Below are 16,895 nucleotides of genomic sequence, written 5' to 3' on the forward strand. Positions count from 1 at the left end.
TGAGTTTCTTTCTTGTGTAAGAAAGAAACTCAATGTAAATGAGCATCTACTGTACTATACTCCTTTTATAGTACCAGAATGGTTTTCGTGGCTGGGAAAAAATTTAAAAAGTCGTAAAAGGTAATGTCACAAATGGGAAAGCCTCATCAAATCTGTTCATGATCTAAGCACTACCTTTGAAAAGTTGGTTGCCAGGTGGAGTGTGAAGGCATACTGAAAGTCTTCAGAACAGGCATTATGCAGAAAACCTGCCTCCTCAAGTGGGGTGATGTGAAAATACCCATAATTTGCCTTGCATGTTAAATTCATAGGATGCTAAATTTCTATAGCAGCCAATATTGTTAATCTCATACTGATATTCAGAAGTTCAGTAATTAAGCCTTTAAACTATATGTTAAATAAATTGTTATTACCATATCCTGGCATGGGGGGGGGTGAAATAACATCAGATAATTCCCAAGTTATCAACATCTAAATTATGACGTGTCATGGCGCAAACTATGAACTAAACCATACGTTTTTAGGCAAATGCACATCATCAGATGTTTGTTTATTCCCCCCCCCCCATTAAAATATGGATAAATTCTATTGATGGTCTACCATCTGTATGTGAAGAGTCTCTTGTACTTTGTTTTTATCAACTCCTGCCAATCCTTGGAAGGATGCAGAATTCTCACTTCAGCACCAATCCCTTTGACTTGTAAATTACTAGTCATTACACCAGATCTCTTAGTCATCTGTGGCGACCAGATTTGTTGGTCCCTGTGGGTACTATTTAACATGGGCACCTGTGTATGAATTATCCGTGTTGAATTAATACTCTAAATATATGATTTTATTTAAATGAGGAATGTTTAAATGCAATGTTGTGATGAAAGCCTTGAAACATGAAATTAAAATTATTATTTTTCAGTTTTTCCGCCCTCTTGAGCCTATAAGAGTACAGATATCTTATGATTCCAGTGGCCGTCCATCTGGAGAAGCTGACGTTGAATTTGCATCACATGAAGAAGCAGTACGGGCAATGAACAAAGATCGAGAAAAAATACGTAAGATATTGTTAATCATAACATTCTATAGCAGAAAATAAAAACACAACATATCCTTAAATCTTGAATAACATGCAGGATAATTTATCAAATAGGACAGAATAATTTAATCACTTGATACTTGTATTGTCTTCACAAATACCAACAATACAAATGAGCCCATTGGCTTGTTTGCATTGTTGGTATTTGTGGGTGGTGCAGAAAAGGACAGCAGTCTTACAGATTATAAAAGGTTTTATTTATTCGAGTTTACAAGATTATCTTATTTGGAATTGACTAATAATGAAACAATAGAGGGCAAATCAAAATTATACACATACACTTGATATACTTTACCTCAAAAAGTTTATTGAGCAAACAAACAAATTAAAAAAAAAGTTCAAAAGCATTAAATGCAGATAAATTAGGTGCACAGTAAATAAAACATAGTATATTGTACTTGGTTCACAGAGACTCAATCTCTACTCTCCAAGTCTTATTGGGAAGAAATTTTTCTCAGTGTTGCCTGCCCTAGCTAATAGAAGAAATTTGCTTCATAACCATGAAATTCATTTGAACAGGAAGGTTCAAGAGTTTCTTTGCTAATATCATTTTTACCTTTTTTGTTTGCATATCCCAAAGAACCACGTTCTTATTTTTGTACCTCCATATATGTATGTCTGCTATATTTTATTACAAGTAAGCTGCTACACTTGAATTCTAAGTGCTTACAGTGAGTTAACTTTTTTCTGCTTATTTAGTAAAATAGATGATAAGACCCCTTTTATGTACATGTTTTGTGGTGTGTGACAAATTATCGAAATACAAACATTTATTCTCATAATATTTCTTATACAAAAATATATTTTTGTTTCTTGTTAATCTCTCGCATACCCCCTGGGGAACTCCTCCCAGGGGTACGCATACCCCCAGTTGAATAATGCTGCCGTAAGGGGTTAGGAAAGTTGTTGTAATGACAGGTTTCTGATATATGCAAAATTACACCTGCATCCTCCCCATCTGAGTATTTGTGTCCAGTCTATAATTGCCTTATGCATAAAAAGAAACATTGAAATGGATGCTAATACTACCATATACAAAATTACATAATCTGTCTATATATTAATGCTGGTAGTATTGTAAATGAATTTAAATAAATAAATAAAAAGCTTTAATTAGAGCAATGAGTGGTGATAGAGGACCACAGAGACATAATGCCATTTGGAAATAAGGGAAGAATTTCATTATGGTAAATATACAGTGTTCAGGAGAGATAGGGAAAGTCAGGGAGGGTCAAGCTTCTCATCAAAAGCTCTTTGGAAGCAATTGGACTGTACCCAGAATCAGATAAAGTTCAGATAGAAGTTGAGTTTATGTGGTGCAAGAAGACTTTTTTGTAAAGGGAAGGTAAAAGTCAGGGTATGATAGAAGACTTACGATTCTGGGGAAAGTGGCAAAAATGTCTTCAGCAACTTGAATGGGCAGCCAAGTGAGATTGCTTCCTTATGGGCAACCTGCCTTGATTGGAAATTGAGGACTGACAATACACCATGAGAAAACAGATTGTTGAGTCATCTGGATAATTATTTATTCCAACATGTTGATGAAAGTATAGTACAACGAGCTACAAGCAACAGTTTGTGACAGTAATCTAAAATGATTAGTATCCAAAGATGTCTGTGGTTAAGAGAAAAGGGGAAGGCTTCAATTTCAAGAGAAGGTAACTATGGTGGATTGAAGCATTTCTTGGGCTCTATTAACTGGAGAGACAACTGTATGCTGTCGGATACAAATTCATTATGGCAAGTGTTCAAGGGATTGCAAAAGATAGAGGCCCAAGTGGATGACCAGAGAGGTTAAGAATTGAGCAAAAGAAAAAAAGCATAGGACAGTTAGACTGTTGTGAGATACTGAATTTTGAGTATTATAATCTTATATGTAACAAAACCACTGGGGTAGGACTGTGAAATCTGAGATACAAGAAATCAGCAAAGAGCACTAAAAATGGACACACTGAGTTCTTTTCATATGTGAACACAAAAAAGAAGAGAGTGAATTAAATAGGATCCCCTTACTTGATTGAAGTGGAAAAGTCAGAAAGCCCAGCAGAAGTGGGTGAGGAGTTGAATAGATACTTTGCAACAATCTTTATGAATGAGAGATTGTTTGAACCATTGGGGAACAATGACAAGGAATCAGACTGCTGTAAATTAAGTGGTATATCAATCCCAGAGAACATTCTGTGGGAATAACTGCTGAAATTGAACAAAAAGTAGGGCTCCAAGATTAGATGCTTTACATTCTGTTATATTAAAAAGAGCTGCTTGTGAGGGTATCATCCTGTTGAAGATGTAATGAGATCATCATTGAGAAAAGACATGATGTACAGCTGTAGACTAGCAAGTTTGACTGCAGTGGTTGGAACAGATCATGGAGACTGTGGTTAAGGATACAGTATATATGATTATCTTGATAGGAATGGTCAGAGACATTACTGTGATTTTTGGACCTATGGCCAAATATCAGAAATGCACCTTTAATTTTCCTCAACTTGAATTTGTGCCCCCTCGTGTGTAATCTTAGCAAATGGAAGAATGCCATTAACATTCAGCCCCTGGGGTTATCACATGAGGAGGCATAAATTCAAGTTGAGGAAGAACGGTTGCAAGATAGATGTGTGGAGGGGTTGAATAATTCAAGGGAGAACTAGACAAATTCTAGAGGGTACAGAAGGGTGAACTGGGGTTTTTTTTTTTTTTTTTTCTTTCTGAGAGATCTAGTAATTTTCTAAATGGGAAGTAGTAGTAATTTTCCATTACTGCTACTTCCCATTTAGAATTTTCTGTTAGTAATATCATCAGTTGGCCCCACTGCACAGAAGTTAGAAACTGTCTGAGACCACTGTTGTCACCCTTACAAAAGCAAAAACCTTTCCCTTTACTCTTGACAGCAATTATGTCTTTAGGTTCCACATTACTACACTGTAATCACTATCACCTAGTGGGTCTTTAACCTGCAGATTCTTCTTGCATGAAGAATCACTGCTGATAACCAGATCAAGAGTATTGCTTCCTCTTGTTGCCTCTGTAACATTCTGCAATAGAAACAGTCATCCAATAAATCCACAAAAGTCTTGCTAGTCTGTGAGTGGCCAACCCACAAAAATTCCAGTCAACATTTGGAAAGTTAAAATCCACCATTGTGAGACATTCTGATATGCTGGCCATTTGGAGAAGCATGCAATTATACTGCAAATGCAACATGGATTTGTTAAGGGGCTGTTTGGTATACTCATCACAGTCATTAGGCCTATAACACTCCTACTCTCGATTTTATTTTCCTAGTGCATATATCACACCAAACTCAACATTGCCTAGTTACTCATATCAACTGGATGCACTGTCTTAGATTTGATATGCTTCTTAACTAAGAGCAAGTTACTGCTGTGGATAAAGGGATGGTCAAGTGGAAGAAGACTAGAGTGGTTATCAATATGCACCTGTCCTGTCTGAATGACACCATGTTTCCGCTATTCCTACAATGTCTGCATTTGATGCCTTAATCAGTACTTCAGATTCACCAAATGTATTAAAATGCTCCTATGTAAAAACTCTCGTCATAATCTTTACAATCTTCTGGTCTTTAGAAGCCTCACCCCCCTTCTGTCTTCTCTGCCCTTCCTAAATAAATCGTACATACCATAGTGAAACTTATACCCAATTTCTAGATGGCATCACATTTGCCATTAGTTCTTTGTCAGCATTAGTTGTCCTAACTGGGAGTTCAGATTCACTCATTTTATTGACAGCACTCCTGACATTATTGTAGACATTCTTCTTCTTCTTGGTCCTTAGCTGGCAGCTGGGGGAGGCGGTTGGCCACGCAACCAGTATGCTGCTGGAGGTGCCGCAGGGTTTCGGACTTGCTCTGTGATGTTCTTCCATACTTTACGATCCATGGCGTCAGTCCTGGCCTGGTTAAGGTCGAGACATTGGCTCTTCAAGTCATTTTCCACTTGCTTGGCCCACGTTTTCCTAGGCGCGGTCCGTTGGATGCTCCATTGGGTGGGTCGTTGTCTCCAAAGGAGTGTGGATGGTATTCTGTTCATACCCATTCTACATACGTGGCCGAACTATCTAAGCCTTCGCTTCTGGATTTGGTCGGCAATGGTTGGTTGCTGTTGGCATCTGGCGCGGATGGTATCATTAGTGATGTGGTCACGAAGTGAGGTGCCCAAAATCTGCCGCAGGCATCGCATTTGGAATACCTCAAGTTCGTTTAAATCTCGCTTGAGACAAATCCATGTTTCTGATCCATAAAGGAGAATGGGCAGGATCATAGTCCGGAAGAGTCGGATTTTAGTCTTTGAGGAAATGTCGGTCCTCTTCCACAGACACCATTTGAGTGAGGCGAACGCAGTGGCTGCCTGTCCAATTCTGCTGTGGATTTCCATGATGGATGCAACTTTCTTCTCCTGGACCAGCGACCCAAGGTATTTAAAGTCCTGCACTTGCTCGATCTGGACGCCTTCGAGATAGATGGTGGCTTGCGACCCATCTGTTGTCAGGGCCTTTGTCTTATCAGCATTGATCTTCAAACCATATGGCCGGGCAATGCGGGCAATGTCGTAGAGGATGTCCGTGGCTTCAGAGTCGTTACCAGCAAAGATAGCACTATCATCGGCAAATATCAGGTCAGTCACATAGTGATCTTTGTCATATTGTATGCCCCATCTGTTTCTGAATGCTTGCCTCATAATGGCGTCGACCACGATGTTGAAAAGCAACGGGGAGGCTACATCCCCTTGGCGGACTCCAGTTTGGATGGTAAATTCCTCAGATAAATTGTTCTGGATGCGCACCTGGCTGGTTAATCCATTGTATGCAGTTTGGAGGAGTGTGATGACTTTTCGAGGTACATGTTCGACCTCTAGTAGTTTCCATAAGGCAGGCCAATGGACACAGTCGAAAGCAGACTTTAAAGTCAATGAAAACAATGACGGTTCGCTGTCCACACCGGATCCTCTCCTCCATCAGCTGACGGATGGCAAAGATTTGATCACAGCATCCTCGCCCGGGTCTAAATCCCGCCTGTTCTTCTCGACTGGTTTGCTCGCGATGTTTTTGCAGCCTTGACTGGATGATCTTCATAAAGACATTTCCGATGATGGAAAGGAGGCTGATGCCACAGTAGTTCTTGCAATCCCTGTTATCACCTTTCTTGTGGATCGGTACGATAATGGCTTTCCTCCATGTTAGCGGAATTTGTTCAATGCACCAGATGGTTTTGAGGAGTGTGTAGTCGGCGAAGCAGTACATCTCCCCCGGCTTTGATCGCTTCTGTGGTGACTTGGTCCACTCCTGGTGCTCTGCCATTCTTTAGGGATTGTATGGCTGCTTTCACTTCTTCTACTGTAGGCTCAACATCGACCATGGAGACTTCAGGGGGATCGATCGATAGTGCGGCTTCTGGCGGTCCCTGAGGTGGGTCGTGATTATACAATGCTTTGAAGAATTCACTCCACCATTGCGGGCGTTCGGATGGTGATCGCACGAAGGTCCCATCAGCATTCTTGATGTTGTCACTGGTCAATTTGGTCTTTCCACTCAGACATCTGAGGGTGCGGTACTCGTTCTTGGATGCCGCCACTTCAAGATCATCTGCCACTTGGTTCCAGTATGCTTCTCTTTCCGCTGTCATCCTCTGTCGGACTTCTCGGTTTAGCTTCCGGTACCGTTCAAAGTCGACCAACTTTGCCTGTTTCCGTTTGTCCACGAGGTCGAGGCACTCGTCTGATATCCATAGTTGTATTCGATGTCGGGCAGGTGGACATAGGGGCTTGGCACATTCCAGGATGGCATCAGAGATCTGCTTTTCTTCTTCATTTATATCCTTGGGCACGGCTAGCATCTCGAAGCGGTTGGATAGGGCGATCTGATATGCTTCTTTGTTGGCAGCATTCATTAGCTGCCTCCAGTCCAGCTTGGCTGACCGAGATGACCTTTTTGCATGCCGTAATTTGAGCTGCACCTTAGCCCGGATGAGGTAGTGATCAGATCCGCAATCAGGTCCCCTCATGGCACGAACGTCCATGAGTGATGAGCGAAATCGGGTGTTGATCAGAATGTAGTCCAGGATTGCTGAGTCCTTGCCAGATGGATTTCGCCATGTAAGTTGATGTTTTTGAGGGTGCTGGAAATAGCTGTTTCCGATGATCAGGTTGTTAGATGCGGCAAAGGACAACAAGCGTAGTCCATTGTTGTTTCCCAACCAGATCTGTCCATGCCAATGTGGGCATTAAAGTCCCCTGCGAGGATGATCACTTCTATCTGTGGAATTGAATCCAGCGTATGTTGGAGCTGGTTGTAGAAGTCATTCTTGGTCGAATTCAGGCTAGTCTCAGTTGGTGCATAGGCGGAGATAATATGAGTCTTGATGGTGCCCTTGACAGTAAAGACTGCCAGGCGGTCCGATATTGGTTGGAAAGCGATCACACTACTGGTGGCCTGAACATCGACCATAAAGCCCACTCCTGCTTCTCGTTTCTCACCACCAGAGTAGAATAGCATAACCGCTTCGTTAAGTGCTGGTGGTTGGATGATCATCGTTCCAGACCTGGTGAGCCTTAATTCGGATAATGCTGCGATTGATACCTTGCACCTAAGTAGTTCTTGGGCAATGATTTCCTTTTGTTCCACGTGGTGCCCCGTTCGAACATTCCATTTGCCAATGTTAATTGCCCTTTTCGGCGTAGTAAGCTTATTGCTATGGCCAGTGGTCTATTTTATACCAGTACCCTGGGTCCCCAGTGCTGGCGCATCGGCTACCCCGGATGCGGTAACATTGTTGTTAAGAGCTTGTTCTGTGGCCAGTGGTCCACTTCACACCAGCACCCCGGGTCCCCAGTGCTGGCGCATCAGCTACCCCGGATGCGGTAACATTGTTATAAGAGCTTGTTCTGTGGCCAGTGGTCCACTTCACACCAGCACCCTGGGTCCCCAGTGCTGGCGCATCGGCTACCCCGGATGTGGTAACATTGTTGTAAAAGCTTGTTCTGAATTTCATGCGGTTTCTTGCCTAGTTTCCCCGGTTTCCCGGTTCTGGTCATTTCGGCAGGATGACCACCCTCCTCCTTTCGCAGCCGGGCTTGGGACCATCCGTGGCGGAGTTAAGACATTAAGACTCTACAGTAGTAGGGTCTTAATGTCTACAGCTTAATGTCTTATGCTTTGCAGCCCTCGCACCTCTTGAAGTAATTTATCTTCCTACTCATTTGAAACATTGTTTCTCTCAGAACACCTTGCAAACATTGGCTTTTGTGGCAATGAACAAGAATTCATGAATGTGTCTGGGTATTAATTTGACCCATATTACCAAATAAATTCATGTCTGTATTACTCGTTTTCTCCCCCACCCCCCCAAATCCCTCAAACCTTGAGTTAATCCAAAAGGCTTCCAACAAATTAGCTGGAACAAATTGGCAAGAACCTTAATTGGTTCAAGGTCTGGTTAAAAGTTAGGAAATGAGATTAGTCATAAATGGGCATTACACAGGGTGGATCAGTGTAGGAAGTAGGGCCCTTAGGGATCAGTATTTCAGCCATTTCTCTTTCTCATCCTTCTTAATGACATTGGTTAGTTACGGAATGCAGGGCAAGTTGTCAAAGTTGGCTAATAATTTAAAGGAAGGAAGTTGGGTGATAACAAGAACCAGGCCATTTTGCTTCAGAATGATTAATGGCAACTGCAGTTTAATGCTTCTGAATGTTAAGTTTGTACCTAGAAACATAAATCCAGGAGTTTCCTCAGTCAGGGATTCTTATTCTGTGGTCCATAGATGGATATTAGGGGGCCTGTGAAATAGACAAAAGGTTTTTTTTTTTTTTTTTTTTTCTCACAGTAGAACAAAGTTTTCCCTCATAAGTTGTACAGGTATTGAACTGCTTTCAGATGAATATCCTTGCTAAAAGGTTAATCTCCCATTTATTAAATAACTACAGACTAAAAGCAAGTAAAATTTAAATTACAGACAAAATGCAATTGCAAGTCTTTATGATCATAGCATAATGAACTTTGCCTTCACAATGAGTTGGTATTGTATTACTTTAAAAAAGATTACATCTTCAAAACCCTAATTCACATCTGTAGGTACATACAGTCTAAAAGCACGTGAAACTTGAAATATAAACAGACAAAGAATTCCTTTTGTAGCTAAAATGCACTAGTTTTTATGCTCACAACAGAAAACACTTTGCCTTAAAACAAGTTACATTAGTATTTCAATGCTTTGAAACAGTCATACACACACACACACAGTGGCCCTGATCCAGACAGGTCCTTATATACAATATATCTATATTTGTAAAGAAATAAGAGAAGTTTACCTCAATATGATACGTAGAACATTTCTGCAGAAGTGTTCTACGTAAACTTCTCTTATTCTTTTACAAATATTGATATCAATGTAGAACATACTGAGCATTATAGCTCTGGTTCATACTATCAAATACAATATATCTAGGAAAGCCACAAAAAATTTCAAACACCATACCAAGAAAAATTTGTCTTTATTTAGGACGATACAGAAAATTGCACATTTTTAGCTATAATAACACTGGCTCATTATTTTTGAGATTGCTTTCATGGGGCTGTACCATAATTGAACAATTGTGTGTGGGTTTTTTTTTTTTTTTTTTGGAAGAATAAAGTTTACTTTTGGTTTTATTTGCAGAATTTAGATTTATTTTGATTTTTATTTCAGGAAAGTAGCTTAATTTTTACATGAAAAGCAATTATGAGAGAGAGGGAGAGAAGAAAAGAAACATTATTCCTTATATAGATTGTTTTTAATATTTTGTCTGTGTAAAGGAAATTAATTTCTAATGGAATAAAATAAATTTTGTGTAAAATTTCATGTGTGTGTGTTTGTGGAGTGGGTTCCATAGGTTTCATCAGATTCTCCACAGAGGTTCCATGACCCAAAAAAAAAATGGTCTCAAACAGTCAATTTTTTATGGGTCGTGTTCCACAAAAGATTAACCACTGAGTAGGGAGAGTGGAATTAAAAGTGGTCCAGGATGAAAAATACTTAGGGGTTGATTCAGTCAGACATGAAATTCTCCATGCAGTTTAAACAGTTGGCTAAGAAGGAGCATCCTGTGATATATAGGCCCGCTTTCACATCTAGGAAAATTGTTACCTCTCTCTCTGTAAGACAGTAGACTACCATAAAAAATGTTCTGTTCTTGTTTTGAGCTCATACTTGAAGAAATACAGAATTTTAGAGAGATGGGGGCTATCTGGAATTGAAGCCTTCTCGTGAGTTGCTAAGTGGAATGTTCTTTATTGTTTAAAAATTATTTTTATTTATTTATTTTTTTTTTTGTCGCTTTTGATTTAAGATCAGTAGTTTAGTTATTATTTGTGATTCTTTGATTCAGTTGGAGAGTTTGTTCATTAGTTGACTTCTGTTCCCATTTTGTTGTTTCGATACGAACATTTGAAATTTGCTGTATTGATATGAGTAAAGATTTGGAAGATTTTTCTATGTAGTTTGTAGAAGTATAATCAGAACCAGAAGAATCCTATAAACTATAAATTATAGCAATACAATGTCTTAATTACACAACTATCACTTTGTTTAATGTAATCTAAAAGATCATAGTGTGTACTGCCGTTAAATAAGCAGGATTATTGTAATGTTATTCTTTTCGATTTCTTAGTTTAGTGTGTTGTTTTTAAATTAAATTTAGACTAGAGTCATGCCTTAGACTAGTGCAGAGAAGTAAATGCCCCAAAGTAGAGGAACACTTTTGCTAACTCTCCATTCTGGTGAGATTATTTGAGGGTTAAGGCCCTCAAATGATGTATAGGTTTGTGTTCTAGCATCATGTTTACAAATTGGCATCATTTAAGTATATCTCATATTGTGAATGTCTTCACAACGAGTTGTCATGATATTGCATTACCTTGAATAAGTAATGCTTCACCAACGGAGTAGACTACTGTTACTTATTCTCAGTGGATACCACCACCCAGATGGCGGCACCTTCTGGGTGATGTGTTCTTAACACAGCCCACATACTTGCTTGGTCACAAGAACTCATAGCAGGTCTCGAGATATCTGACACCTTGCTTACCAGGCTGCTGCTTGTTCCAACAGAAGCAGTGCAAAATCATCTTTTCTCTCCCAGAAGAGATGATATTTGCTCTACAATGTCATCTACTTTAGGGCCCCCCCCCCATATCAATGCTTTCACGAGTTGCCATGATATTGCACTACCGTACTACCTCGAATAAGTAATGCTTCACCAATGAAGAAGCCTACTGTTACTTATTCTCCTCAGATACCACCACCCAGACCGTGCCATTTTAGAGCTTATTCACTCATCGGTGGATGGGCCTGTTGCAATGATGACAACCCAGTTGCGAAGTATAACTCCACAATATGAGAGATGCCTGATGGTATGCAGTAATTGATAATTGCATAATTTGTTTAGGGCAGTAGCATCAGTTTATGAAGAAGTTGACTGACATAAGTTTGTGCTATAGCATCATGTTTATACGTATCCAACTACTACGTAGTTGCAAATTGGCATCATTTAAGTATATCTCATATTGTGAATGCCTTCACAACTAGGCGCCTCCGTAGCCAGGTGGGAAGGAGCAGCAGTGCGTAGCACACGCTTCTTGATTAGACCGGGGTTCGAGCCCGTCACCACCAAATACGGAGGATGCGGAAAGGTCATTCAGGGAATGACCACCGCATATCCCGGAGCAATATGGCCTTAGTTGCTAATGCTCCTAAAAACCAAATAACAAATAACAACAGCCTTCACAACGAGTTGCCATGATATTGCTCTACCTCGAATAAGTAACGCTTCACCAGTGGAGAAGACTACTGTTACTTATTCTTGGCAGATACCACCACCACCCAGGCGGCACGTTTTAGAGCTTGTTGGCTCTTCATCATGTGGGTGGGCAAGTATCCATGATGCTATGGTGCAAACCTATACATTAGTTACATAGGCTGCAAGAGTAGCTCATGGGGTCTAGGAATGATATATAGGAATTTTTCTAGCAGAGATAAGAAGGTGGTTATCCCCTTGTTTATATAAGTCAGTGGTCTTGAGTACTGCCTTTCTGGAGGTCTCATTTTAGGAAAGATGTAGAGCTGTTGGAACAAGTACAGAGAAGGGCAAAGAGAAAAAAAAAAAGATATTTCTGAACAAATAAAAGAAGAAACTTGTTAAAAGGACTGACATTCAAAAGTCTAATTTTAAAGACTGAAATGGCAGTCTTTTAAATCCTTAGTTCACAGTTTTTTTAAATAATAAAAAACTGGACAAACTAGTGTAAGAACACTTTCATAACAGTAAAACTTCTGGTTTTTCTGATATGAGAATTAAAAGTTATTACTGAAAATCATGTTAAAAAGTTAAGCAGTAAAGCTTGACTTTTTAATATGATTTTCAGTCAAGCAGTAATGCTTCACTAAAGCCTAACCTTTCTTTTGCTACAGCTTCCCGCTGTATACTTCCTGCCTTGACACTGCTTTGTGTGTGTGTGTGTGTGTGTGAATGTGTGAGAGAGATTAGTAACCCATCTTTTTGTGAAACATGTTACATTCGTGACAAAAATGAACTGGATGCCTTCCATTGCCAATCAAAAAAAAAAAAAAAAACTTTTAAGGTGTTAATTGTTTATTGTTGCTCAGAACTTATTGAGGAAGGCCTGCATTACAAAATGGTGTGCAAGGGATTATTGAAAAGTTTGGCCTTCACCTTATCATACTAATGCAGTGTATGAATTTACTATAGAAAAATTATTGCATTTTGGACCATGTTTTCTTCAGCTATGAAGCTTGGTTTCATTTTTGGTGGTTATGTCAATAGTTAAATGGCAGTATATGGAAAAATTAAAATCCTTATGTTGCCAGGTGATTGGACTCTGTCTTTGAGAATATAGTTAACAGAAATGTATAGTGGGATTTAATACACTCATTGTTGATTGTTTAGCAAGACTTGTCACACTGCCAACAGAACAGTGGAGATGCTGAGACATTTTTGATGATAGTCATTTGCTTGTTGAAATAGACTCATTGAAAAGTAAAATGTACAAAAATAATCCCCGTTCGTTGGAGGATCTGAAAGTCCGTACACATGAAAATGTGAGCACAGACATTGAAACATTACAGGTGTCGTCAGATAAGAGGAAAAAAGTCCATGTATTACAAAAGAAGGTGGACATTTTCGATATTTATTATTTTTTTTAATTACTTCATTGCACAAATTTTGGATTGCCCTATTCCATAAGAACTCACGCTTTGGCCGTTGTAAGCAAGTCAGGATGCTTCTGATTAACCAGATAGCCATTGAGGTGATAACTGTTCGTAAGAACTATAATTTTTGGTGTTCTACAGAAAAATAAGCCATATCATCTTTCAAACTGAATGCAAAGTTTGGGAGGTGTATTGGGGACATCAGTGCCTTCTGTGGTATTCCAAATAACTCATATGAGTTGTTCCAAAGGGGGGGGGGGGGTCAAAGAAGCTCCTTTCTTGTCCTGTTCAGGACCTTCCAGTTTTATGATGTGACAAAAGTTCCTTCAATGATTAATTAAGTGTTCAGAAAAATGACACTGAACTGGGACTAGATTTGTAACCAAAAGTATCACATCCTTGTTAATAAGGTTTGCAATGAACTTATGGTGTGTGTTTTTTTTTTCTTTTTCTTTTTACTATTTACATGGTCAAAAAAATATATTTTATTAAATTTTCCTTTACAGAGTATCGTTACATTGAATTGTTCTTAAATTCCACACCGAGTTCCGTTGGAGATACAGGGGAAGGATTTGGAAGGCTAAATAGACCTTTTGATTCTGATTGTAATATTGGTGGAGGAATGAGATATGGTGGAAGTATGGGAAATGGAATGAGTGGTAGGAGCTTTTCACCTACACAGTTTGGAGGTATGTTAACAGATAAACATTTCAATTGAGTTTTTATTCATTACCTACCAGTTGGGTTTGATTTCAGTTACTAATTATATTTGCATTTCTAGAACAGTTTTACCAGCCAGCACGAAACAGATTGTTAGAAAACTGTCAAAAATAAATTAGCTAGAAACCACATTTATAAATTTCAATACATATGAGTAACATTTTGTTTGTAAGAATTAGTTGTGTACATCAGTATAATTTTTTTTAAAGCATCATCAACATTGCACTTGGAATTTCTATATACTTTGTTAAAAATTTTTCAGTTTGGAATTCATGATGAAAAAATGAATGGATGTGGTTCCTCATGGAAAAGATAGAAATTACAGAGAAATATAATGCATCAACTATTAACAAGGAAGAACGTAGGGCGCCTCCGTAGCCAGGTGGGAAGGAGCGGCAGTGCGTAGAACACGCTTCTTGATTAGACCGGGGTTCGAGCCCGTCACCACCAAATACGGAGGATGCGGAAAGGTCAGGGAATGACCACCGCATATCCCGGAGCAATATGGCCTTAGTTGCTAATGCTCCTAAAAACCAAATAACAAACAACAACAACGAAGAACGTAGTTTCTTCAGTTTGTAGTTGGTTTCTTTCTTTCTTATCCACTTACAGCCACATCCAAAAATTTTTTTCTTTCAGAAAAAAGTTACAGAATACACAGGTTATAGTAGTTCTTCATAAGCAGTTAATTTTTTGACTATCTAGAAATAGTTATACGTTATTGGATTTTTTTTTTTTTTTTTTTTTCCCCACGTTTGTATCAAGTGTGTAATTTTCTTAAGCATTATCCTGTTTCACACAGCTACCAATCCTCCCCTTGTCAAATACTGTAACTATACTAAGTGGAAGTTACAGTGATCACGTTTTTGCAAATTGGATTTCTATTCTAATAAACGGTGATTCTAAATAAGTGAAAATTGATGAATATTATCCACAGGCTATAAAAATAAAGATCAAGTTCACAAATTTATGCTTTATTACCAAAAGTTCATTACCAATTAAATGATATGTGAAAACCGGAAGAATATTATCCACAGGTTAACAAAATAAAAATAAATTTATACTTACTTACATAGCTTAATTAATATACATACATTGTAATATGATTATATTTTAAAATAGTCACTTACTTTAGATTGGTTTATTATCACTACATAGGCTATTTATAGATTTTTCAGTATTGTGTAACAGTCATATTCACTTGCACCAGTTTCTTCCAACACTCTCCTCAGGACGGCGATTGCTTCACTATTTGCTGTTTTGAAACTGAAATTCGTTCGGGTTCATCTTCATTTTCCTTCTCGATGAAATTATTATTAACAGACTGGGCAATTTCTTCATCTATTAAAGCTGTAATAACTAATAAATCACCAGCTATACCCACTCAATCATTAAACTCCTGTTCACTCATGTCTTAAGACTTTTCAATGCTGTCAGTATCTTGACTTAGTTGACCATTATGAATAATTAATCCGCATTTTTTGGAACAGTTGATAATGCAAATTTCAGAAATAAATTCATTTTGGGCACTCATTGTCATATGAAGTGCATCTAGAACAGTTATGTGACTTAATTGTCGTATGTTTCTATAATTCATAACTTATCTTTCATACTCAAATTCACTCTCTTTCTGTTCACTGATGGGGGTTTTTTTTTTTTTTTTTTGTGGGAAAGTAAAAATTTAAAACACAGTAAAAAAGATAAGCGTCACTCAATAACAAAGCACGCGGCACGCAAATTGGAACTAACACAGCATGCACAATTGGGATACAAAAAAAAAAGTTTACAAAGTTTAGATATAGGAATGAAGAGCAGATTGTGAAAATTTATTTGATTTTTATGTGATTGAAGATTTCACTGAAGGGGAATCACATTTCACCATAATAATGTAAAAACAGAATTCCAGCTATCGGTATTATCGTAAATGCAATAGGAATATCGGTATTATCGTAAATGCATCTCAAGTTTACTACCCATTTATTACCCATATATTACCAATTGTACAAACAAAAAAAGTCCAATATACCAAAAACTGTGGCGCCTCTAGCCAGGTGGGCAGGAGTGCAGCAGTGCCTAGGGTTGATTAGACCGGGGTTCAAGCCCATGACCATCAAATGCGGAAAGGTCAGGGAATTACCAAGCATATCTCCAGAGCAATATGGCCTTAGTTGCTAATGCTCCTAAAAACCAAAACAACAACCAAAAACTGCAGATTGTTTTTATTATTTTATGGTTGTGACCTCCGGATATGTGCTTTAGAAAAATATCACAGAGGTGTTTTCAAAATTTATTCTTTTAATCGAAGGTGTGATTCTAATAAATGATGAAAGTGTGATACATTTTATTGATTTGAATTGGTTCTTTGAAATTTGATTCTATAAAGTGGCTGATCCTAATAACCAGTGATCACTATAAACAATGCCAGTGACATTTTCAGTGATCTTAAGTCAGGGTGGGGAGTGTGTGAAATATGTAAAGTATAGAGCAGGGGTGCCCAACTTAATTTGTGATGCGATCTACTTTTTTCCTTCAAATTGTGTCGCGATCTCAAACCATCTCAAATATTTCATTGCACAGGGTTAAAAAAAGTTAATAAACACATTGAAAAATGTTGTTTATAAATTTTAAAATTCAATACAATTCAGAATTCTTGTTTTAAATTCATAGATATTTAAAATTTTAATTTATACGAAGTTTGTGTTTTCGTGTCATCTGCCAAGAACCTTCTGTATGCAAGTCCGTAAGAGCACAGCAATTCTTCTTCTTTGTTTCAAATACAAAAAGGCTGATTCACACATATGTGGAACTAAAACAGGAATTTAAAAGTTCACTGCATTTTTTTACATTTGGGTACTTTTCTTGGCAAA

The 16,895-nt window shown here is 38.3% G+C and overlaps 1 protein-coding gene across 2 annotated transcripts in view; it reads left to right on the forward strand.

Annotated features, from left to right (window-relative positions):
• Positions 1–16,895, forward strand: part of LOC150081499 (heterogeneous nuclear ribonucleoprotein F-like) — a 210,699-nt gene that overhangs the window by 166,521 nt on the left and 27,283 nt on the right. For both annotated transcript variants that reach the window (XM_090379334.1, XM_090379335.1), the window contains exons 9-10: positions 914–1,049; positions 13,815–13,997. In XM_090379334.1, the coding sequence (XP_090235460.1) occupies positions 914–1,049; positions 13,815–13,997 (319 nt within the window). The remainder of the gene's footprint in view (positions 1–913; positions 1,050–13,814; positions 13,998–16,895) is intronic.

The sequence above is a fragment of the Mastigoproctus giganteus genome, chromosome 8, assembly GCF_048544385.1.
Source record: "Mastigoproctus giganteus isolate SK-2022 chromosome 8, ASM4854438v1, whole genome shotgun sequence".
NCBI lineage: Eukaryota > Metazoa > Arthropoda > Arachnida > Uropygi > Thelyphonidae > Mastigoproctus > Mastigoproctus giganteus.